Here is a 25,492-nt window from a genome sequence, read left to right as displayed (position 1 = left end):
GGACTTTTAAACCCAAAATTGCTGATTTAACAGGCCTCTTGATAGTAACCAACCAGGACTGTCGCTGCAATATCCCATTTCAAACACCTCAGCATAAAGCTACCTTATTAGGCTAGTGTCTCCATAATGTTTCTCACTGGAGCAGTGGTCTACAGGCAATTGCAGACAGGAAAACACCGACTGCTAACCAGCTGAATGTACAGTCTGCTAAGGGCTTGTGTAAATAGAATGATAACTGCTTTAATCACAGCAGTAATGAAGCCATCCCTTACTTTGGCCCAACTGTTAGGCTAATAAATGATAAAGACGGGGGTGAGGCTGCTAGCTCTCCCTCCTCCAAAACCTCTTACATCCTCTCTTCATTTTGACTAATTTATCCTACGCACATTTTCAGCATTTTCTCCTAGCCATTCCAATTCCATCTTTCCCCCCTTCTATCGAAAGCCAGGACTGCTCAAGGCTCTCCCTCCTCCCTTTCCCTCTCACTCTCCCATCTCAGTAGCAGACACACTTTGCAGTCTCTCCCTCGCTCACACACACGCTTGCTGCAGCAGAAGCCACAAATCAGACTGGTACAGCACCGGACGGCAGGGGAAAAGAACGTCAAAACAAGCGATTGAGTTGTGAATAAGCACGGCGACCACAGAGGTGAAACATGCAACCGTAATAGGTTGTTGACGTCTACAGTTAATAACCTACTTTAACAGCACTGTTCCTTTCCCTGGGCTTGTCTGGACGACTAAAACACAAAAAAAAGGCAGCATGACGGAAGGAACAAGGGAGTGAAAAGGAATTGTTACCCTTCCCACACAGTGGGAAACTGGGAGGAGAAAGGGGGTTGGAGGTCAGGTGGTTAAAGCTGCTCTCCAACAGAGATAAAACACAGACTTGGGGATGTTCTAGAGCCGCACTGATTCTGCAAAGGACAGATGCGCAGCGAGAGGAAAGAGGGGTCTGAATACCAATAACTGCAGAGTAAAGAGAAGAGACTGGATACTGTCCTGGGAGAAGACTGAAGGCTGCAATTAGTGAATAGATGGAGGATAAACGCTACGAAGCAGACTGAAATGTTTCACACATTTCAAATATTTTGTTATCTAGGAAACATAAGCTTGTCATCTCTGAAAGCCTCCGGGCTCATGCTTGAAAAACTACATCTGATTATTTCGATTCATGCTCCAGTTACCAGAACGAATCAATGGACTTGGCATCCTGAACAGCATAAGCAGCAAACTTCTGTAAGTTAATATTCATTTGTTTTCTTCACACTAGAATAGAACCCTGTGTTTCTTTTAATAGAGCATCTAACTCGCAGTCTGTCCTGACTGTATTGCACATTGTGGAGGAAATGTGATTATCTGTGCCCATGTCACTCTGCTAATCCTTGCTCTCTTCATATTCTGGAGGATGTATACAAAGCACTGACCTAGCAACAATTCTGAGTGAATCCCAGAAAACAAGGATATTAACAACAGGAATGACTGAGTAAAATATAAATGACAAACTGACAAGCAACAAATTGCTTATACCCTTGTTGAATTGGAGGATGAGCTTAAGTCAAAGTAAATATGGATAGGTGGACAGAGAGGTAAGGTAATGCAACATGGAAAAGGTTTACTAGGTCTTTCCTCTGTGCGTTTAGCCAATGATCATAAAACACTGAGAAGAGGGAAACATATCCAACCAAGAGGATAACTAGGGATAAGAACAGATTTAAATACTAGCAGTTATAGTCAGATTGTAAATAAATACTAACACTGCATTGTACAATGCCTTCAGAAAGTATTCATTCACCTTGAGTTGTTGACTAAATTCAAAATGGATTAAAATATACATTTTCCCCCCTCACTCATCTACACACAATACCGCATAAATGACAATGCGAAAACATTTATTGAAAATTAAATCAAAATCTCTATTATATAAGTATTTCACACCCCTGGGTCAATACATGTTAGAATCACCTTTGGCAGCGATTACAGCTGTGAGTATTTCTGGGTAAGTCTCTTAGAGCTTCACACACCTGGATTATACAATATTTGCACAATCTTTTTAGAATTCTTCAAGCTCTGTCAAGTTGGTTGTTGATCACTGCTAGACAGCCATTTTCAAGTCTTGCCATAGATTTTCAAGACGATTTAAGTCAAAACTGTAACTAGGCCACTCAGGAACATTCAATGTCATCTTGGTAAGCAACTCCAGAGTATATTTCGCCTTGTGTTTTAGGTTAATTATCCTGCTGAAAGGCAAATTTGTCTCCCAGTGTCTGTTGGAAAGCAGACTGAACCAGGTTTTCGCCTAGGATTTTGCCTGTGCTTAGCTCTACTCCATTTTTTTTAATCCTAAAGAAACTCCCTAGTCCTTGCCGATAACAAGCATACCTATAACTTGATGCAGCCACCACCATGCTTGAAAATATGAAGAGTGGTACTCAGTGATGTGTTGTATTTGCCCTAAACATAATGCTTTGTATTCAGGACAAAGTACATGTGTCTTTGACATATTTTTTGCATTTTACTTTTGTGCCTTATTGCAAACAGGATGCATGTTTTGGAATGTTTTTATTCTATACAGGCTTCCTTTCACCCTGTTATTTAGGATATAATTATGGACTAACTACAATGTTGTTGATCCATACTCAGTTCTCCTATCACAGCCATTTAACTCTGTTTTAGTCACCCCCCGCAGCTACTTGTCCGAGCCTCCCCAGCTTCTCCTTCACCCAAATCCAGATAGCAGATGTTCTGAAAGAGCTGCAAAACCTGGACCCGTACAAAATCAGCTGGGCTAGACAATCTGGACCCTCTTTCTAAAATGATCCGCCGCCATTGTTGCAACCCCTATTAACAGTCTGTTCAACCTCTCTTTCGTATCGTCCGAGATCCCTAAAGATCGGAAAGCTGCTGCAGTCATCCCCCTCTTCAAAAGAGGGTGACACTAGACCCAAACTGTTATAGACCTATATCCATCCTGCCCTGCCTTTCTAAAATCTTCAAAAGCCAAGTTAATAAACAGATCACTGACCATTTCGAATCCTACCGTACCTTCTCCGCTGTGCAATCCGGTTTCTGAGCCGGTCATGGGTGCACCTCAGCCACGCACAAGGTACTAAACGATATCATAATCGCCATCGATAAAATACAGTACTATGCAGCCGTCATCGACCTGGCCAAGGCTTTCGACTCGGTCAATCACCGTATTCTTATCGGCAGACTCAATAGCCTTGGTTTCTCAAATGACTGCCTCGCCTGGTTCACCAACTACTTCGCAGACAGAGTTCAGTGTGTCAAATCGGAGGGCCTGTTGTCCGGACCTCTGGCAGTCTCAATGGGGGTACCACAGGGTTCAATTCTCGGGCTGACTCTTTTCTCTGTATATATCAACGATGTCGCTCTTTCTGCGGGTGATTCCCTGATCCACCTCTATGCAGACGACACCATTCTGTATACATCTGGCCCTTCTTTGGACACTGTGTTAACCTCCAAACAAGCTTCAATGGCATACAACACTCCTTCCGTGGCCTCCAACTGCTCTTAAACGCTAGCAAAACCAAATGCATACTTTTCAACCGTTCACTGCCCGCACCCGCCCGCACGACTAGCATCACTACTCTGGACGGTTCTGACCTAGAATATGTGGACAACTACAAATACCTAGGTGTCTGGCTAGACAGTAAACTCTCCTTCCAGACTCATATTAAACATCTCCAATCCAAAATCAAATCGGCTTTCTATTTCGCAACAAAGCCTCCTTCACTCACGCCGCCAAAATTACCCTAGTAAAACTGACTATCCTACCGATCCTCGACTTCGGTGATGTCATCTACAAAATAGCTTCCAATACTCTACTCAGCAAACTGGATGCAGTCTATCACAGTGCCATCTGTTTTGTTACCAAAGCCCCTTATACCACTCACCACTGCGACCTGTATGCTCTAGTCGGCTGGCCCTCGCTACATATTCGTCGCCACTGGCTCCAGGTCATCTATAAGTCTATGTTAGGTAAAGCTCCGCCTTATCTCAGCTCGCTGGTCACGGTCACAACACCCACCCGTAGCACACGCTTTAGCAGGTATATCTCACTGGTCATCCCCAAAGCCAACACCTCCTTTGGCCGCCTTTCCTTCCAGTTCTCTGCTGCCAGTGACTGGACCGAATCGGGGGGGGGGAGAAAAAGAAAACTTTTTTTTTTTTTTTTTTTATCGCTGAAGCTGGAGACTTCCATATCCCTCACTAACTTTAAACATCAGCTATCTGAGCAGCTAACCGATCACTGTAGCTGTACATAGTCCATCTGTAAATAGCCCACCCAATCTACCTACCTCATCCCCATATTGTTTTTATTTACTTTTATGCTATTTTGCACACCAGAATCACTACTTGCACATCATCTGCTCATCTATCACTCCAGTGTTAATTTGCTAAATTGTAATTACTTCGCTACTATGGCCTATTTATTGTCTTACCTCTTCACGCCATTTGCATACACTGTATATAGACTTTTTCTATTGTGTTATTGACTGTACGCTTGTATATTCCATGTGTAACTGTGTTGTTGTTTGTGTCGCACTGCTTTATTTTATCTTGGCCAGGTGGCAGTTGTAAATGAGAACTTGTTCTCAACCTACTTACCTGGTTAAATAAAGGTGAAAAAAATTAACAATTATTTTTATTTTTTATAAATAAATAGGCCTCATGGTGAAATCCCTGAGCGGTTACCTTCCTCTTTGGTAACTGCGTTAGGAAGGACGCTTGCATCTTTGTAGTGACTGGGTGTATTAATACAAATCCAAATCCAAAGTGTAATTAATAAGTTACGGCTCAATGGGATATTCAATATCTGCTTTTTTTTTTTTACCCATCTACCAATAGGTACCCATCTTTGCAAGGCACTGGAAAACCTCATTGGCCTTTGTGGTTGAATCTGTGTTTGAAATTCACTGCTCGACTGAGGGACCTTACAGATAATTGTATGTGTGGGGTACAGAGATGAGGGGGTCATTAAAAAAAAACATGTTAAACACCATTATTGCCCACAGAGAGTCAATGCAACTCATGTGACTTAAGCAAATGTTTACTCATGAACGTTAGGCTTCCCATAACAAATGGGTTGAATACTTACTGACTTTCAGCTTTTCATTTTTTATTCATTTGTAAACATTTCTAAAAATGTAATTCGACTTTGACATTATGGTGTATTGTGTGTATGTAATCAATTTGAAATGCAGGTTATAACAAACGGTGGAAAAAGGCCAGGGGTGTGAATACTTTCTCAAGGAACTGTAGATGAGGGCCTCGGTGTTCTGTTCTGTGGGAGAACAGGATATTCACCCAGTAAGGTAGGAACAATTACTGTGCAGTCCTCAGTCACTGTGATTATGAACTAAGGGGGATGTGCAATCCATTCAAACCCTCAGCCAACTCATACAGAAAAGATATGGGATAGAATGTCAAGCTTAGAATCTAACCCTGTTACCATGCCTCCATCTTCCCTCCCTCCCAACTCAGACATACAGGTCCAAAAGGTTAACCCCATACACAGATTTCCCATGATGCAGTGAAGAGTGTCTTATCATAGCATAAAACACACACCAAATCCACCACAACATGTTGTGTGTCTTTGTGTATCATTGCACAGTGCATGCACAGAGACAAACACAGTTTACACTATTACACAGTTATTTATAGGTTGTATCCATCATTCCCCTAGTGGGTTCTTCATCTCCCCCTCTCACACACTCAAAACGGTGCTTTGTGAGCGTGACAGGAGAAGAAGCTGGCCTTACATAATGCTCAAACGAGCACAAATGTAATATTCTCAACCCAGTGAAACACAGCAACCATGGAAAAGCACAACACAGTCACATTAATCAGGCCTGCAATGTTACAGATAATTCAAGCGACTAGGCTTCCATTCATGACCTGGAGACAGTCACCCTACAAACCACTATTCTGCTTCATTAAGGACCTGCCTTTTGTAGTCTGGCTTTTAACCTAATGTCATTCCTTCTCATTAGATGGACCGTGGGCCAATGCTCATGCTCAACACACAGAGTAATGCATCAGGGGAATGGGGCAATAACAGTGACAGAACAGTGGGCAGTGGAGGGTGAGAACAAGGCCCCAGTAACAGTGGAACCCAGTAGTCATGGCCACCACCCCAGAACCAGTAACAGTGGAACCCAGTAGTCATGGCCACCACCCCAGAACCAATAACCGTGGAACCCAGTAGTCATGGCCACAACCCCAGAACCAGTAACAGTGGAACCCAGTAGTCATGGCCACCACCCCAGAACCAATAACAGTGGAACCCAGTAGTCATGGCCACCACCCCAGAACCAGTAACAGTGGAACCCAGTAGTCATGGCCACCACCCCAGAACCAATAACAGTGGAACCCAGTAGTCATGGCCACAACCCCAGAACCAGTAACAGTGGAACCCAGTAGTCATGGCCACCACCCCAGAACCAGTAACAGATGAACTTGGTAGTTATGGCCACCACCCCAGAAGCAGTGACCGGTCTGAGGAAAACCACCCAGGTTTGGAGGTTTATATCAATAGGCCTACACAAACATAACAACCACATCAGTTTACAAAATCAGTATTGAACGTTTGTGGATTTTCTTTTACATCTAAATCTCCAAATACCAATTGTACAATCCAATACCTCTACTGCACTGTTGTATGTAAAAGCGACTGAATGGGAAAACCAATGGAAATGAGAGATAACGATTTCCCACTTGTACTTCCGTAGGTCAATGGATAACCAGCTCAACAATGCCTAAATCCAAATCACAAATATCACACCCATACTCTCCACCCCGCTCAAAATCCTCTCGGAGGCCCTCTCCAAAGCAACAGTCTCTAAAAGGTGTCCACCCGGAAATAAACCTGTTATCTCCTATTGAACTCAAGCCAAAAGTCACCAGCCCTTCCCTGAGACCCCCTGCCTGCTCTATGACCCCACAGACTGTAGTCTGGCTGGCCGTGGTGACCTGCTCCTGTGTGTTCTCTGCTCTGCTGGGCCCGGGCGTGTCCGCTGGAGAGACCTGGGGCATGGTCTCCATCTGTCCCTTCCACTGTGTGTGCCGAAACCTCTCAGAGTCTCTGAGCACGCTCTGTGTCAACAAGGGCCTGCTGTTCGTCCCTCCTGACATTGACCGGCGCACAGTGGAGCTCCGTCTGGCTGACAACTTCATCCTGGAGGTGGGCAGAGTGGACTTTGCCAACATGTCAGGCCTGGTAGAGCTAACTCTGTCCAGGAACACCATCCATGCCCTGAAACCTCTGGCCTTTGCTGACCTTGAGAGCCTGCGTTCACTCCACCTGGACACCAACCGGCTGACCGTGGTGGGGCCAAAACACCTGTCCGGCCTGACTAACTTGCAGCACCTCATCATCAACAACAACCAGCTGACCAACGTCTCCACCGAGGCATTTGATGACTTCCTGCAGACGCTGGAGGATCTGGACCTGTCCTACAATAACCTGAGGAAGGTCCCCTGGGAGGCCATCCAGAACATGGCCAGCCTGCACACTCTCAACCTGGACCACAACCTCCTGGACCACATCGCCGAGGGATCCTTCGGAGAACTCTACAAGCTGGCTCGTCTCGACATGACGTCCAACCGGCTGCAGACTCTGCCCCCTGACCCCCTGTTCTCCCGCTCCCAGACAGGCGTGGTCAGCCCCACGCCCTACAACGCTGTCATCAGCCTGAGCTTCGGTGGGAACCCCCTGCACTGTAACTGTGAGCTGCTGTGGCTGAGGCGGCTGATCCGCGGGGACGACATGGAGACGTGCGCCACTCCCGTCCACCTGGCTGGGCGCTACTTCTGGTCCATTCCAGAAGAGGAGTTCACCTGTGAGCCTCCGCTCATCACACGCCACTCCAACAAGCTGTGGGTGCTGGAGGGCCAGAGGGCCACGCTGAGGTGCCGTGCCATTGGAGACCCAGAGCCAATCATCCACTGGATCTCCCCAGACGACCGCATCGTAGCCAACTCCAGCCGTGTGCACTCCTACTACAACGGAACCCTGGACGTGCTGGTGACCCGTGCCCGTGACGATGGGGCCTACACCTGCATTGCCATCAATGCTGCCGGGGAGGCTACGGCCCTGATAGACCTGAAGATCATCCCCCTCCCTCACCGTGGCAACAACACTGTCCCCCTAACCAGCCCCCGAGGGGACCCTGGGTCATCAGATATCTCCAGTGGGAGAAGAGGGGCAGGCCGGAACAGGAAGGGTGATGGAGCGGTGGTGACTGTCAAGAACGCCACAGAGGGGGAGAGTGGAGATGGAGATGCCAGTGAGCATTTGGTGGGGGTCCTGGGAGCGACTGCCACCTCTGCCCAGGTGCGCTGGGTCCTGGGCCGGGCCACTGGGCCGTACCTGGTGTGGATGTACCAGATCCAGTACAACTGCACTGCAGACGACGCCCTGGTGTACAGGTAAGCTCCCCTCAGCGACACAGCCATCCTACAGAACCTGAGAGACAGTTCCAACTGGGCAAGCATGAATAGATCAATCAGAAGGCTAGATGCAAAACAAACACTTCTGTGTGGTCTTCCATTGTAATACTGTCATGTACAAAACACCCCAGTGGTTTTACAATTGATCTGAGTTATCACAGAGTGTCCTTGAATGACAGGGACCAGGAGTGATGAACATGAACACTGACACATGAATTAAAGGAGAGCAGGCGTAGTTGACTGTAAAGTATGAACGAGTGATTGAGAGAGGCAAAGGAAAGAGATGGAAGGGAGATAGGGCAATGGAGAGAGAGAGAGAGAGAGAGAGAGAGAGAGAGAGAGAGAGAGAGAGAGAGAGAGAGAGAGAGAGAGAGAGAGAGAGAGAGAGAGAGAGAGAGAGAGAGAGAGAGAGAGAGAGAGAGAGAGATAGAAGACTGTGGGAAAAGGAGGATGAAGTCCTTATAAAAAAGTGCAAGCCGCAGATCTGAGGAGAGTGTCACATCCCATCAATCAGTCTGAAATGGAGATACATTGGGAGATGGTGGGTTTGGGTCTAGGGAACACTGAACCCACTTCAGTTTGTGGAGGTAGGGAGAGGCACCTAAATAGACATGCAGTGTTTTATATCAAATACTGAACGATTCTCAAGGACTTGTCAGGACACACTAATGTGTGCACACAGCTGTCAGAATGAAAAACAGAAAGAACGCCTCCCAACTCAACATTTCCAGCTTTCATCCCCCACTAAGTCAGGAAGTAATGGTTAGTCTCATACTCTAAACATTTGATGCCTCATAACTTCCATAATTCCCTGGTGTCCCAATAAGGACAGGTGAACTGCTTGCTAAGCCTTACAAGATCAAAGAATAAGTATGCAAATACACACATTTGGATGACTAATATATGCCAAGGTATATTTAGTCTTCATAGCTAAATAAGATGGATGAAGGCAAACATTAATTTCTACCGTCTCTGGGACTCCATGGCTAATTTGTTTAAACAGCATATCCCTTTGACAGGCTTTCAGTAGAGCTTACAATGCAGTTATTCACCTTATATAAGCCTACGGAGATAATAGCTTGCATATTCTGAGTTAATGTTCCGCGTAAAACCCATCTTTCCAATTTTCATTACAAAGCCTGCATGTAAACAACTGAATGTAATAACAACAAAGTAATTTGTAACCCAAAGCTAGAGATAATTTGAGGATAGTGTGGAGGAATGAGGGAGAGCAAGGGCGCCAGAAAGGTTAACTGCCCGCCAGATGAAATTAGAAATTGTTCAAGGTCTGCCTTCGAGAGCTCGCAATTACCTCTCAACGGTAAACTCATTCATCAGCCTCATTTACACCGTCCAATACATTTTCAATACTGTTCTACACTTATATACACAGGCGTCTGAATCCATACAATAAGCTGCAGCATTTAACAAGAGATTTGACACGAGCAGTCGGTTGGAAGACGGAGGGGTGAAAGACTTTAAAAACGGAAGTGTTTGCCGTCTTGTCCTCTTCCTGGCGTACAGCGTTTGGGCGGGGGTGGTGGTAATTGGGGTGCGAGTATGTGTCATTGCCTCGGAGTTGTCTTGAATAGCTCATCGCTTGGCAAGACACGTTTCTGAGGAGAGGAAAAAAACATACGTAAACAGACTGGTTTAAAATCAAATGAAATTGTATTAGTCGCGCGCCGAATACAACAGGTATTCTTAGTGAAATGCTTACTTATGAGCCCCTGACCAACAACGCAGTTAAAAAAAATATATATATGAGTAAGAATAAGAAATAAAAGTAACAAGTAATTAAAGAGAATGACTATGCATAGATAAGAACAGAAAGTAGCAGCGGTGTAAGAGGGGGGGGGGGACAACGCAGATAGTCCGGGTAGCCATTTGATTAGGTGTTCAGGAGTCTTATGGCTTGGGGTAGAAGCTGTTTAGAAGCCTTTTGGACCTAGACTTGGCACTCCGGTACCGCTTGCCATGCAGTAGCAGAGAGAACAGTCTATGACTAGGGTGCCTGGAGTCTTGGACAATTTTTAGGGCCTTCCAGTGACACCGCCTGGTGTTGAGGTCCTGGATGGCAGGAAGATGGCCCCAGTGATGTACTGGGCCGTACGCACTACCCTCTGTAGTGCCTTGCGGTTGGAGGCCGAGCAGTTGCTATACCAGGCAGCGATGCAACCAGTCAGAATGCTCTCGATGGTGCAGCTGTATAACCTTGAGGATCTGAGGACCCATGCCAAATCTTTTCAGTCTCCTGAGGGGGAATAGGTTTTGTCGTGCACTCTTCACGACTGTCTTGGTGTGCTTGGACCATGTTAGTTTGTTGGTGATGTGGACACCAAGGAACTTGAAACTTTGCAGAGGGAGGTGTTTAGTCCCAGGTGGTGTTTAGTCCCTTAGCTTATTGATGAACTGAGGGCACTATGGTGTTGAACGCTGAGCTGTAGTCAATGAATAGCATTCTCACATACCCTACTGTTCAAAAGTTTGGGGTCACTTGGAAATGTCCTTGTTTTTGAAAGAAAAGCCAATTTGTTTTGTCCATTAAAATAACATTAAATTGATCAGAAATACAGTGTAGACATTGTTAATGTTGTAAATGACTATTGTAGCTGGAAACAGCAGAATTGTTATGGAATATCTATATAGGCCCATTATCAGCAACCATCACTCCTGTGTTCCAATGGCACAGCTATTCCAAGTTTCCAAGTTAGCTATTCCAAGTTTATCATTTTGAAAGGATATTTGATCATTAGAAAACACTTTTGCAATTATGTTAGCACAGCTGAAAAAGCCACATCTCAGACTGGCCAATAAAGGCCAGCATCCCGGAGTCGCCTCATCACTGTTGACGTTGAGACTGGTGTTTTGCAGGTACTATTTAATGAAGTTGCCAGTTGAGGACTTGTGAGGCGTCTGTTTCTCAAACTAGGCACTAATGTATTTGTGCACCGGGGCCTCCCACTCCTCTTTCTATTCTGGTTCGAGACAGTTTGCGCCGTTCTGTGAAGGGAGTAGTACACAGCGTTGTACGACATCTTGAGTTTCTTGGCAATTTCTCGCATGGAATAGCCTTTCTTTCTCAGAACAAGAATAGACTGACGAGTTTCAGAAGAAAGTTATTTGTTTCTGGCCATTTTGAGCCTGTAATTGAACCCACAAATGCTGATGCTCCAGATACTCAACTAGTCTAAAGAAAGCCAGTTTAATTGCTTCTTTAAATCAGCACAATAGTTTTCAGCTGTGCTAACAATTGCAAAAGGGTTTCCTAATGATCAATTAGCCTTTTAAAATGATAAACTTGGATTAGCTAACAACGTGCCATTGGAACAAAGGAGTGATGGTTGCTAATAATGGGCCTCTGTACGCCTATGTAGATAATCCATGAATTTAAAAAAATTAAAAGCCGTTTCCAGCTACAATAGTCATTTACAACAATATCTACACTGTATTTCTGGTCAATTTGATGTTATTTCTTTCAAAAACAAGGAAATGTCTAAGTGACCCCAAACTTTTGAATGGTAGTGTAGGTGTTCCTTTTGTCCAGGTGGGAAAGGGCAGTGTGAAGTGCAATAGGGATTGCATCATCTGTTAGAGCGGAATGCAAATTGGAGTGGGTCTAGGGTTTCTGGGATAATGGTGTTGATGTGAGACATGACCAGCCTTTCAAAGCACTTCATGGCTACAAATCAAATTTTATTTGTCACATACACATGGTTAGCAGATGTTAATGCAAGTATAGAGAAATGCTTGTGCTTCTAGTTCCGACCATGCAGTAATATCTAACAAGTAATCTAACAATTTCACAACAACTACCTTATACACACACACAAGTGTAAAGGAGTGAATAAGAATATGTACTTAAAATATGGATGAGCGATGTCCGAACGGCATAAACAAGATGCAGTAGATGGTATAGAGTACAGTATATACATATGAGATGAGTAATGTAGGGTATGTAAACATTATATAAAGTGACATTGTTTAAAGTGGCACATTAATAATTAAAAATTGAATGTAAAGTGGCTAGAGATTTGAGTCAGTAGGTTGGCAGCAGCCACTCAATGTTAGTGATGGCTGTTTAACAGTCTTGATGGCCTTGAGATAGAAGCTGTTTTTCAGTCTCTCGGTCCCAGCTTTGATGCACCTGTACTGACCTTGCCTTCTGGATGATAGCGGGGTGAACAGGCAGTGGCTCGGGTGGTGGTTGTCCTTGATGATCTTTTTGGCCTTCCTGTGACATCGGGTGGTGTAGGTGTCCTGGAGGGCAGGTAGTTTGCCCACGGTGATGCGTTGTGCAGACCTCACTACCTTCTGGAGAGCCTTACGGTTGTGGGCGGAGCAGTTGCCGTACCAGGCGGTGATATACAGCCCGACAGGATGCTCTCGATTGTGCGTTTGTGAGGGTTTTTGGTGAGAAGCCGAATTTCTTCAGCCTCCTGAGGTTGAAGAGGCGCTGCTGCGCCTTCTTCACCACGCTGTCTGTATGGGTGGACCATTTCAGCTTGTCCATGATGTGTACAGACGTGAGTGCTACGGGTCGGTAGTCATTTAGGCAGGTTACCTTAGTGTTCTTGGGCACAGGGACTATGGTGGGCTGCTTAAAACATGTTGGCATTACAGACTCGGACAGGGAGATGTTGAAAAGCAGGAATCAGGAGGATAGAATTATGGTCAGATTTGTATGCATCTCTGTGTGTGGAGTAAAGGTGGTCCAAGGTTTTTTTCCCCTCTGGTTGCACATTTAACATGCGGATAGAAATTTGGTAAACCGGTTTTAAGTTTCCCTGCATTAAAGTACTAGGAATGCCACCTCTGGGTGAGCGTTTTCCTGTTTGCTTATGGTGGAATACAGCTCATTCAGTGCGGTCTTAGTGCCAGCATCAGTCTGTGGTGGTATGTAGACAGCTACAAAAAATACAGATGAAAATTGTCTAGGTAGATAGTGTGGTCTACAGCTTATCATGAGAAACTCTACCTCAGGCGAGCAAAACTTTGAGACATCCTTAGATATCGTGCACCAGCAGTTCTTTACAAAAATACATAGTCCCCCGCCCCTTGTCTTACCAGACGCCGCGGTTCTGCACGGCTGATACAGCTGGCTGGTTATATGCTGTATGTTGATAATGTCGTCATTCAGCCACGACTCCATGAAGCATAACATAACAGTTTTGAATGTTCCGCTGGTAGTTTAATCTTCCGCGTAGGTCATCGATTTTATTTTCCAAAGACTGCACGTTTGCTAGCAGAATGGAAGGCAGTGGGGGTTTATTCGATCGCCTACGAATTCTCAGAAGGCAGCCCACCCTCTGATCCCTTTTTCTCTGCCTTCTCTTCATGCAAATTATGGTGATCTAGGCCTGTTCCCGGGAAAGCAGTACAATCATTCACGTCGGGCTCGTTAAAGGAAAAAGGATTCTGCCAGTCTGTGGTGAGTAATCGCAGTTCTGATGTCCAGAAGTTCTTTTCGGTCATAAGAGACAGTAGCAGCAACATTATGTACAAAATAAGTAAAAAAATAAGTAAAAAAAAAAACACAAAAAAAAACAATTGGTTAGGAATACGTAAAACGTTAGCCTTGTTCTCCGGCGCCATCTTCAGTCTGCCTCCCGTTTCCCTGAATATCAATCTCACCCTTTCTATTTCCCTTCTCCCTCTACAGCAGAGTATTATTGATTAAGCCCATTTCCACAACAAATGAGCAGATCTGACTCCTCCTCCCTCTAGCTGGCTGCTCATCATAATCATTAGCACTAAGGAGTTGTACTGTAGCTTATTGCATTTCATTTGATTCATCTCCCTCTCCTAGCTGCTCTCAGAGATCCTCTTTCTCTCTTCAGCAAATGACTCAATATCCTTTTTTCTTTTATTACTCCTCACCCCCCCCCCCCCCCCTCCCCCTTCCCTGTCTGTTAGGATTCTGCCTCCAACAAGCAACGCTTTCCTGCTAAAGAACCTTGTGTCTGGAGCCGACTACAGCCTTTGTGTCCTGGCCATCTTTGACGACGGGCTGTCCACCCTGGCCACCACCAAGGTCCTGGGCTGCACCCAGTTCAGCACCAAGGAGGACTTCCCAGAGTGCCGTTCCCTGCAGGCGCACTTCCTGGGCGGCACACTGACAATCATGGTGGGCGGGGTCATCGTGGTGATGCTGCTGGTGTTCACCGTGGCGATGATGGTGAGGCACCGCGTCTGTGGAGACTGCAGAGACGAGGGTCACTACCCTGCCCATCACCATGACAACTTCCTGCCCTCCAAGGGAGAAGTGGACGTTTACGCTCAGACCAATGGGAACGGGAGAGTGATGATGGTGGCTCTGCCCAAAGGCATTCTTGGCCAAAAGGCTAAGCCCCTGCCATCGAAAACCAAACCACAAGCCAAGAACAAGCCCAGGACAACGCTTGACTCTGATCAGCTCAGTGGAGAGAGAAAGGCTGAGGAGCTGGGCGTGAGGGGGAAAAGATTCCCCCCTTTCACCCCTGAGAGTGAGAGAGTGACACTGTACTACTCCCCTGCCAACACCTCCCAGACCTTACCCCATCCCAGAGCTCACAAGGCCCGGAGACACTCAGGCAAGCTCAAGCTGCGCCGCTCTGAGGAGAGGGAGAAAGACTTGGACAAAATGGTGGGCTCCAGATGCAGCCTGGACTCTGGGGCCCAAGGGGAGGAGGGGCGGTTGGATGACTGGAGGGGCGATCGTCCGCCACTCGGGAGGACACGCAGCTGCTCCTTTGATGTGGGCGAGATCGCCACAACAACCTGCTACAGCTATGCCAAGCGACTGAGTGTGATATGGACCAGGAGGAGCCAGTCGGTGCACGGCATGCTGGTCCAGTGCGCCTCAACGGCCAGTTCAGCGAGCAGCATGGGCAGCGACCAACAGCCCCCTGCCCTCACACATGGCTACCTGCACGCCTTCAACACCTCCAACTCTAACACCAGAGTGGCTGCCAAAGCTGGAGACCTGGAGGAGAGTGTTGTGTAGGGTGGAGAGGAGAGGAGGAGGAGAGAGGGACATAATGGAAACAAAGACTGAAACTGACAAAATGGTGGATGTAAAAGATATACAAGCCATTTGGCTTTATAGCTAGAATCCTTAATTGAAACAAAGCGTTCTCCCTGCCCGTTTTAGCCAAAAAGCTAAGGGATGGGACTGGATAAATGTAACCACTCAAATTCATAGAGGTATGGATGCAAGGACTAACAATCCATGATATCAAATGTATAGTTTTAACCATGTTTTAAGGCTATACAGGGTTTGCTTACATTTATTTACAAATATTGGAGTAAAACAAGCTTATATTTTGGGTTTTGAAGGGGTACGACAGTTGAACTAAGCTCACGAGGAATTTAGGTTACAGTGCATTCGGAAAGTATTCAGACACCTTGACTTTTTCCACATTTTGTTACAGCCTTACTCTAAAATTGATTAAATGGTATTTTTCCCTCCTCAATCTATAAAACAATACCCCATAATGACAAAGCAAAAACAGGTTTAGAAATGTGTGCAAGTTCATTAAAAAAAGAATATATATCATATTTACGTAAGTATTCAGACTCTTTACTCAGTACTTTGTTGAAGCACCTTTGGCAGCGATTACAGCCTCAAGTCTTCTTGGGTATGATGCTACAAGCTTGGCACACCTGTATTTGGGGAGTTTCTCCCATTCTTCTCCGCAGATCCTCTCAAACTCTGTCAGGTTTGATGGGGAGCGTGCTGCGCAACTGTTTTCAATCGGTTTCAAGTTCAGCCTCTGGCCGGGCCACTCAAGGACATTCAGAGACTTGTCCCGAAGCCACTCCTGCATTGTCTTGGCTGTGTGCTTAGGGTCGTTGTCCTGTTGGAAGGTGAACCTTCGCCCCAGTCTGATGTCCTGAGCAGGTTCTCAAGGATCTCACAAACATTTCGCTACACCCGCAATAACATTTGCTAAACACGTGACAAATAAAATGATTTGTACTTTGGTCCATTCAACTATTCCTCAATCCTGACTAGTCTCCCGCTCCCTGCCACTGAAAAACATCCCCACAGCATGATGCTGCCACCACGCTTCACCATAGGGATGGTGCCAGGTTTCCTCCAGATGTGACGCTTGGCATTCAGGTCAAAGTGTTCAATCTTGGTTTCATCAGACCAGAGAATCTTGTTTCATGGTCAGAGTCTTTAGGTGCCTTTTGGCAAACTCCAAGCGGGCTGTCATGTGCCTTTTACTGAGGAGTGGATTCAGTTTGGCCACTCGACCATAAAGGCCTGATGGGTGGAGTACTGCAGAGAGGGTTGTCTCCACAGAGGAACTGGAGCTCTGTCACCGGGTTCTTGGTCACCTCTCTGACCAAGGCCCTTGCTCTAGGAAGAGTCTTGGCGGTTCTAAATTTCTTCCATTTAAGAATGGAGACCACTGTGTTCTTGGGGACCTTCAATGCTGCATACATTTTTTGGTACCTTTCCCCAGATCTGTCCCTCGACACAATCCTGTCTCGGAGCTCTACGGACAATTCCCTTGACCTCATGGCTTGGTTTTTGCTCAGATATGCACTGTCAACTGTGGGACCTTATATAGACAGGTGTGCCTTTCCAAATCATGTCCAATCAATTGAATTTATCACAGGTGCACTCCAATGAAGTTGTAGAAACATCAAGGATGATGAATGGAAACCGGATGCACCTGAGCTCAATTTCGAGTCTCATAGCAAAGGGTCTGAATATTTCTGTAAAAAAGGTACCTGTTAATTAAATTTTAATAAATGTGCAAAAATGTCTAAAAAAAAAACAGTTTTTTCCCCCCCTTTGTCATTATGAGGTATTGTGTGTAGATTGATGAGGGAAAAAAATACGTAATCAATTTTAGAATGATTCTTGAAGAATATACAGTGGAATGGGTGTATATCATTTATTTTGATGTCCGAAATGGATGTAGCAACCAATGATTCTAGATTTCTTAAAAGACAAGGACATACATTTAAAAGCACAAAATGCATTGCACAAGGAACCTAGCACATGGTGAAGAAGATAAGCCACGTACGGTGTGGGCAGATGGGAGTGATGACAAGTATAAAAAATAAAAGTACAACGAAGTCTGCTTTAATGATGTAAGAGACTGACTACAACCTGAGACTTCTGTTTCAACAAGATAAATGAAACAATTAATGAATTACAGTAAATAAATCAACCGCTACTCAACAGCAGCACGACTCGACATTGAATTGCAAACCGCTGAGTAGATCAGGCATCAAAATGGATCATATGAAAACTGTGACGATCAGATGCCAGTCCAGTGATCATGTGTTTGTTTGAGAAGGGCAGGAAGCAGCCTATCGGCAAACACAGAGGAGTTTGTCTTCGAGCTGAGAGAGGAAGAGAGATATGGGGAGAAAGAGGGGTAGAGAAGGTGGCTAGGGGAGGAGCTCTGAGATAAACCAGTACACAGAAATAGGCTACATGTCTATTGGTGCCATTTGTCATATTAAATACTACTCTGTAGTGTACAGTCATACCCACAAAGGCCCTCTGAACTCAATTAGGATGAGTTGTGTGATGGAGTGGGAGAGGGGATAGTGAGAGAAGGGCATGCAGCAGTTTCCACTTTTCTTGCCAGAGGCAAACTGGTGCCCTATTTCGCACAATTAAAAAGTGCTGATTGGTGAATTCACACAAACACATTGTGAACTCTGCCCAGCGGTGCTCAAACCACTGACCTGCAGTTCTGCAATCAACCACTGTTCACATCGTAGAGGACAGATATGTCATGTTCTGCTGACAAGTCCCATTAATATCAGATCTGCAGATCTGGTTGGCTGTGGATAAAGTTGAGCAGTTTAGACCAGTTCAGGAGTTCCCCGTCTCAGAAAAAGCTCTAACGTCTCCAATTTATAGGATAAGAAAATGTAAAAATGTTCAGAGTTCTTTTAGCCAGTCCTGATTTCATTTAACCTCGTACCATCCAACTCATTCACCATGGTTGGCTGTTCTCTGCCCCTGCATCTAAAACCCTACCCTAGCTGTGAGACGGCCAGAAAGAATAGGATTTTAAGTGAGTGCTTTGACTTTTTCACCTCAGATGTAGAGCAAAGGTTTTCCCATTCACGACTAGATATTTGAGTAGAAAAACAGGGTGATATAACCTAACAAAATCTCTTGGACCAGCATTTTAACCCACCCATTTGAATTTAAAAATCACCAATCTACTCCCCGTTACAAAGTGGATAAGACTGACACTCAATCCACATAAAACGACCAACTTTAATCAAAATTCCTAAAAAGGCACTTTCATCCACCATCAGTTGTCTACATTTTTTAAAAACGACCAGAATTCTGGTGGTTGGTCCTTGAGGGAAGTATTTTCTTTCCTAGAAGCAAATGCTGCAAAAGCAATCAGCAGATGCAAAGTGGGAAATAGTGCTGCAATACTAATTTAGCCGAACAAACAATTCTATTTGTGTGGGAACGATAAATATGGGAGGCAGAAGAGAGGGAGAGCGTGAGGGAGAGAATGAGCGTTGGAGGGGGTTGAGTATTATTCATGCAAATGACTCATGTACATGCATGTTTAAGTGGTCATTAACAGATTGCTGCATACAGCATTAAAATCCTTGTTTATCTTCTACCTTGGTCCTACAAAATGTCTCCTCATCACTAAACTGCATAGAGAGGCAGTTTGGGGAGGAGTGGGTGTGGGTTGCTATGGTGGAGGGGAGCAAAGCAGAGGGGGATATAATGACAGTGAGTATCACAGCTGTGAAATCCTTAGATCCTTAATGCACATCCCTAATTCACTATCCCACTTCGAAGCAGAGTGCAGCAAAGCTTTCAAATTGTAATGACTGAAAAGTATCCATGCATAATAATAAATCAGATGTGTTCATCTGAGCGAGATGTGAAATAAAGGGAACAATGTGCATCCAGCCTGCCTGCACATCTTCCTCTTCTCTTTAAGCAGCCTCCCACTCATCTCCATTTCACACAACTCCTCTCCATATCTCCCCACACCCTGCTTCAGTTCGCCATATCTCCCTCTAAAGCCAGTCACACCTCTGGGAACCATTCAGTGCAGATTAGTGCTTCAAAGTCCATTTTTTTGCGCTACACAGTGGCAGTGAATGTGTTGCTGTTTCATATGGAGCACTACATCTCCGTTTCTACTTGTAAAGGAAGCTAGTAGTTACATAAGCTGACAACAACCTATTGCTCCCATTTCAATTGATTAAGACCCTTGTCTTTGCTCTCATGTTCATGTGTACTGTAAATGCATAACTGTGGGAGGAGGTGGTAAGAGAAAGGGACATACAAAAGATAACTGATGGTGGGCACAGGAATCATTGCATAATACCCAAAGGAGTAATTTCCCAGACCACTTAAGGTACAATTTCTATCTGCGGGTGAGCGAGGGGTCAAAAAAACACAATTAAAAGCCAATTCATAGTCCAACTGCAGAGTGAGACAGCTACATGTAATGGATATTGGGCTGGTAATGTTGGTTAGTCTTTCCAAGGTGTATCTGCATGCACCACTACAGTACACTGCAAAGATATTAGCACAACAGCACAGTGGGTAACATGAGATCTGAAATAACAAATCTTGTTGACGTTGAATTTGGGAGGCTCCGAGTCTGTTGCTACGCCCATAAATGACTGTGGGATTACCTTTAAAAAGGATTTCAACATGTTTATGGATGTTGCTTTTTCACACCATTAAATCACGAGGGAATTGGAAAAGCATGTCACACACAGCCGCAATGGTGCAGAGAAACGTGTTGTTTTCCAGGGTCAGCCAGTGGTACGGCACCACTGTAGCAAATTAGGGTTAACTGCCTTGCTCAAGGGCAAATCAACAGATTTCTTCACCTTGTCGGCTCAGATTTTCAAACCAGCACTGCCTACGGCTAGGATGGTATCACATTTTCTGACTTTTTTCAGCCGATATGTTGTGTAAATCTGGGCAGATGTTAGCAGCACTTCCTCTGCTTCTCTAACACCTAATGGTGCTGCTGGGGGAAAGCACTTGGCTGTACTCTTACTTGAACAGGTAATTACATCTCTGGTAGCGTCAGGGCTAAATAAACTAGCCATTTGAAGCTGGGTAGTAAAAAAATAAAATAAAAGAAAGAGGCACTGCTGTGGCCAAATGGGGTTCGAGTGGCCTTCCCCTGCTGGGAGGAACAGCGTGAGAGCGAATGAGATTTAGACATGGGAAAGGATGGATGCATGATAGAGGGGGAAAATGAGTTAGTATATGCAGTGAGGGAAATTAATCAAACATGCAAGGAAATGGAGGGAGGCAATTGTGCGACCAACATGGTTTGAAAACCCCTTCAGCCATCCTGAAGTGATAATGAGTCATCATTAAAAAACATGTGACAATTCGCTAGTTAGTTAGTGCTCTTGTGGAGCAGAGAGGATGATCTGGAGCAGCTTTAATGTCTGATATTTTGGAGCACTGCAAATAATCATGCCAACAAAATACCTCCGGGGCTGAAGAGAGCATTAACTTGGGGAACGAGAGGGGAAGGGAGTGGGAGAGAGGGGAGAGGGATATAAGATAAATGAAATATCCCAACTACACAGGGCAGTCGTATCAGTCTGTCACACTGTATCAGGTCAACAAGAAGAGGAGAATAAGGAAACAAATTCAAGGATGGGACACTAGACAAGCGGAAAGGAACAAGAAAAAGGACAATCAAGAGAATAGAATCATGTTGGCGGTGGTTTTCAGAAGCTGATGCAGGAAAAGGTAAGTGTGTGTGTGTGGGGTTAGACAGTTCTAAGATGTTGGAGCGTTCCCCTGCTGCATGCCCTTCAAAAGCGCAGCTGGCCATGTTGCAGCTGCTGCCCCTAACCCTCGCTCTCTCACACACACCAATCAAAGGTTTCATTCAGAGCCATGGAAAACTAGGGCTGGCAGAACAAGAATTCCCTCCGTTAAATCCAACAAAAACACATACATACAGCCATTACTGCCATTCATACTGTGCTTTCATGTGAACATATGCTATTGACACTAGTATTGGGACTCTGATTCTCTACTTTACAATTCCAAACCAAAGCCCTCTTCGATACAAAGTAGAAACCTACCTGCATTTTTCCCCCATCTGCTAGTCTTTTATCCTGTCAGTCTCATGTGTAGACAAGCCATCCAGTCCGTTGTATATTTAGCTTTTACTTCCTATTACTACTAAATAATTTACCAATTAAAAACGGTGCCATTTAAAAGATGCACTACTTGCAAGAAAGAAAATCTGGGCTTTGAGGGGAGAAAAAAAATTCAGCTCTCTACAATGTTTATCATTTACAAATGTCTTTGATGATCAGGATCAGATGAATCATAAATGCATTGATGACCTGTCTGGCCTTAACGGCCTCTACACAGCGCCCTTCTCTCTGCCCACTTAGCCTTCTGACATCCTTTTCATGGAGCTCCTGCTTTCCACTTCTCTTCTCCAGAGTTGTCACTTTCAGCACTTTTCACTATGCCGCTTTTCCCGTAGTAAGGATCTTGTGCTAAAAACATTTGACCATTACACAGTAATGACACATGCAGACAGTTTTAGGTGCGGATAAAACGGGTTGCTTTCAGAAGCTGCACTTCCAAGCACTTTTGAAAAAAGGTGATTTGATAAGTTCAAAAAATTCTTGCTGACTGGATTAAATTAGTCACTTGAGTTGTGCAGCGGGAGATTAAAAAGCTTAATGTGGTCACATAATAAATGTGACAATGTGCCGTAATTAATGACCCTACCTTGACCCCGCGGACACGGAACTCCGCCAGCGCCCTGTTCATCTTGGCGGCGGCGGCAGGCAGGTCCTTCCCGCTGGCAATGACTTTAACCAAAAGGGAGTCGTAGTGGGGGGAGATGATGGCTCCCTGGAATGCAGAGGCACTGTCCAGACGGATGCCCATGCCCTCGCCACTTCGGAATACCTGAGGAATTGGGAGAGAGGAATTACGGGTATGCAGATAGAGCTGTTAAGACATGAGTCAGGAAGAAAGTAACCCCGTCTATATAAAACATGTACATTTACAAATGCAGCAACACATATCCTTTGACAAAACTTAACCTTTTCCAAGTTTCACATTTGTCAATTCACTCAAATTTGACTTGTCACGTACAGTCTACAGCAGGTATAAAAAAAATGCAGCAAAATGTGTGTGTGCTAGCTCCCTCAACAACACAGTAGAAAAATCTACAGCAATAAAAAGAGTAAAGTCAACAACAAAAATGCCTGGTAATAGAAGAGGTAGTATGCCTGGTAATAGAAGAGGTAGTATGCCTGGTAATAGAAGAGGTAGTATGCCTAGTAATAGCCTGATGTGTTCACAATAGGATATACAGAAGAGGTAAATGTGCCATGTCAAGTATGACTATTCACATTATAAAGTAAACACACGTCAATAGCCCTCTCCCCTCCCAGTTTCCTAAAGACCTCGATCAGCTCCTTGGTTTTGCTGACGTTGAGGGAGATGCTGTTTTCCTAGTACCACTGTCGGGGCGCTAACCTCCCTGTTGGCTGTCTCGTTGCCGATCAGGCCCAGCACCGCCATGTTGTCTGGAAAATCAACGATGGTGTTAGTCGTGTGGGGTGGAGGTGATTTCGCCCACCCTCACCACCTGGGGTCTGTCAGGAAGTCCAGGATCCAGTTGCAGAGGGAGGTGTTCAAACCCAATTGGTCAGCAGTAGTCTCGACTGCAGCGGTGTGGATGTTTAACTGATATCCTTTAACAACCTCCAATTTCATGGTCCAATTAAGATTCAAAGACAGTTGATTTGAAAACTCTTGATTTAAGTTATTTTTGGTTCAAAACACAACAGGTGACTGTAAACGTAACATTCCAAATGAAAAGGTTTGATGTAAATGACGCACAAATAGGGGTCGTTTCAATCCGTCTTAGGCTAGGTTCTGTGCAACAGACCAAAGAGAAAAGCTAGCCTTTCAATCAGAAGATCCTGCCCTTGATGGGTGACAGTGTTGGCTTCCAAAAACACAATCACTGAATTATTCAAGCTTGGTATTACCGTGCTGTGCTGATATCATTATTGGTATAAAAATGGCAAACTGAAAATACAGCCTAAACACCAGTAAAAACTGAAAGTTTTATTTGACCAGGTAAGTCAATTATGAACAAATTCTTATTTACAATGATGGCCTTTATTCAAAATAAAAATAAATTCAACAAAAACAGACAAGACAGAAGACGCTATCAACAGGAAACAGTGGATGTGTGTGAAATAAAACATGCTTCCTTACATAAGGCAACAAAAACTAGTGACAGAGTGACACCTAGAAACTACACGTTTAGCACCACAAGGGTCAGACTCTTATCCTCCAAGACCCAATCGCTGTGCCTCCATGTGCCTTCCAGCACTGGGATTAAAGCCCTGTTAACTTCTGTGCTACCGATCCCGGTAGCGGGATTAAATTCGACAACATACGGTGAGCGCCACATAAATAGTCATATTAAACATTCCTGAAAATACAAGTGTCTCACATGGTTCAAAAGCCTAGAATCTTGCTAATCCAACTGCGTTGTCAGATTCAAAAAGGATTTACTGCGAAAGAATACGATGCGATTATCTGAGGACAGAGCCCCATACCAAAATACTATTTCAACCAGCACAGGCATAACAAAATCACAGATTGCAATAAAATAAATAGTTTACCTTTGACGATTTCTCTGTTTGCAATCCCAAGGCTCATTGTTACACAATGAATGGTCTTTTGTTCGGTTAAATCAATTTTTATAGCCTAACACGAAACATTTTGTGAACCGCTGGTGTCGTGAATTCCGTGTCATTCAATTTGACGAAACATTCAACGTAAATACACAGACTAAACGTGACTTTATCCAGTCATGTTTGGTTTCATTGCAATCAACTGTTTGTAACACAACCAAACTTGATGGGTCATTTTGCGCAACGTATTGACCGAAAGAAACCGATTGGAAGACAACAGGTAACGACCTCATTGTGCACCAATTATATGACCGCTGTTTCGTTGATTGACTGTATTTTAACCCAATGACCACTGATCGTCTTGAAATCTAGCTGGGTAGATAGCCAATGAGCAGAGGTAAACGGCAATATGTCATGGTTCTGTGTTGGAAGACCAACCCATGTAGTAAACTCCGGCGTAAAGACGGGCTTTCGCCATTGAAGATTCATACTGGAAGGAAGCAAGCTTGTTACGCACAGCACTATTTCGGTAACGCGCATCTTCAGCTGTTATATATATATATACACACTGCTCAAAAAAATAAAGGGAACACTTAAACAACACAATGTAACTCCAAGTCAATCACACTTCTGTGAAATCAAACTGTCCACTTAGGAAGCAACACTGATTGACAATAAATTTCACATGCTGTTGTGCAAATGGAATAGACAACAGATGGAAATTATAGGCAATTAGCAAGACACCCCCAATAAAGGAGTGGTTCTGCAGGTGGTGACCACAGACCACTTCTCAGTTCCTATGCTTCCTGGCTGATGTTTTGGTCACTTTTGAATGCTGGCGGTGCTTTCACTCTAGTGGTAGCATGAGACAGAGTCTACAACCCACACAAGTGGCTCAGGTAGAGCAGCTCATCCAGGATGGCACATCAATGCGAGCTGTGGCAAGAAGGTTTGCTGTGTCTGTCAGCGTAGTGTCCAGAGCATGGAGGCGCTACCAGGAGACAGGCCAGTACATCAGGAGACGTGGAGGAGGCCGTAGGAGGGCAACAACCCAGCAGCAGGACCGCTACCTCCGCCTTTGTTCAAGGAGGAGCACTGCCAGAGCCCTGCAAAATGACCTCCAGCAGGCCACAAATGTGCATGTGTCAGCATATGGGCTCACAAGGGCTCTGAGGATCTCATCTCGGTACCTAATGGCAGTCAGGCTACCTCTGGCGAGCACATGGAGGGCTGTGCGGCCCCCCAAAGAAATGCCACCCCACACCATGACTGACCCACCGCCAAACCTGTCATGCTGGAGGATGTTGCAGGCAGCAGAACGTTCTCCACGGCGTCTCCAGACTCTGTCACGT

General features: G+C 44.9%; 2 protein-coding genes across 6 annotated transcripts in view; one reads left to right on the top strand and one right to left on the bottom strand.

Moving 5' to 3' along the window:
• LOC139552484 (pyruvate carboxylase, mitochondrial-like) overlaps nucleotides 1-25,492 on the bottom strand; it is a 111,881-nt gene that overhangs the window by 24,523 nt on the left and 61,866 nt on the right. The window contains exon 10 of the mRNA XM_071364267.1: nucleotides 22,207-22,389. Within this exon, the coding sequence (XP_071220368.1) occupies nucleotides 22,207-22,389 (183 nt within the window). The remainder of the gene's footprint in view (nucleotides 1-22,206; nucleotides 22,390-25,492) is intronic.
• LOC139552485 (leucine-rich repeat and fibronectin type-III domain-containing protein 4-like) lies at nucleotides 363-19,376 on the top strand. Of its 5 annotated transcripts, XM_071364270.1 has the most exons (5): nucleotides 363-1,238; nucleotides 5,228-5,338; nucleotides 6,017-6,539; nucleotides 6,755-8,453; nucleotides 14,391-19,376. In XM_071364270.1, exons 3-5 carry the CDS (start codon nucleotides 6,449-6,451, stop codon nucleotides 15,457-15,459), a joined length of 2,859 nt encoding a protein of 952 aa, XP_071220371.1. In that variant the 5' UTR covers nucleotides 363-1,238; nucleotides 5,228-5,338; nucleotides 6,017-6,448; the 3' UTR covers nucleotides 15,460-19,376. The 5 variants fall into 5 exon arrangements, with proteins under 5 accessions (XP_071220371.1, XP_071220369.1, XP_071220373.1 ...); XM_071364268.1 differs by having other exon boundaries at nucleotides 5,228-6,539; XM_071364272.1 differs by lacking the exon at nucleotides 6,017-6,539 and having other exon boundaries at nucleotides 364-1,238.

Source organism: Salvelinus alpinus, chromosome 24 (genome assembly GCF_045679555.1).
Source record: "Salvelinus alpinus chromosome 24, SLU_Salpinus.1, whole genome shotgun sequence".
Taxonomy (NCBI): Eukaryota; Metazoa; Chordata; class Actinopteri; order Salmoniformes; family Salmonidae; genus Salvelinus; species Salvelinus alpinus.
This window is presented reverse-complemented; position numbering and strand designations above follow the sequence as displayed.

Coding starts and splice junctions, on each gene's coding strand:
- LOC139552485 (XM_071364270.1), top strand. CDS start 6,449: ATGGCCACCACCCCAGAACCAGTAACAGATGAACTTGGTAGTTATGGC. Junction 6,540..6,754: donor GTCTGAGGAAAACCACCCAG/GTTTGGAGGTTT, acceptor GTACTTCCGTAG/GTCAATGGATAACCAGCTCA. Junction 8,454..14,390: donor GACGACGCCCTGGTGTACAG/GTAAGCTCCCCT, acceptor CCTGTCTGTTAG/GATTCTGCCTCCAACAAGCA.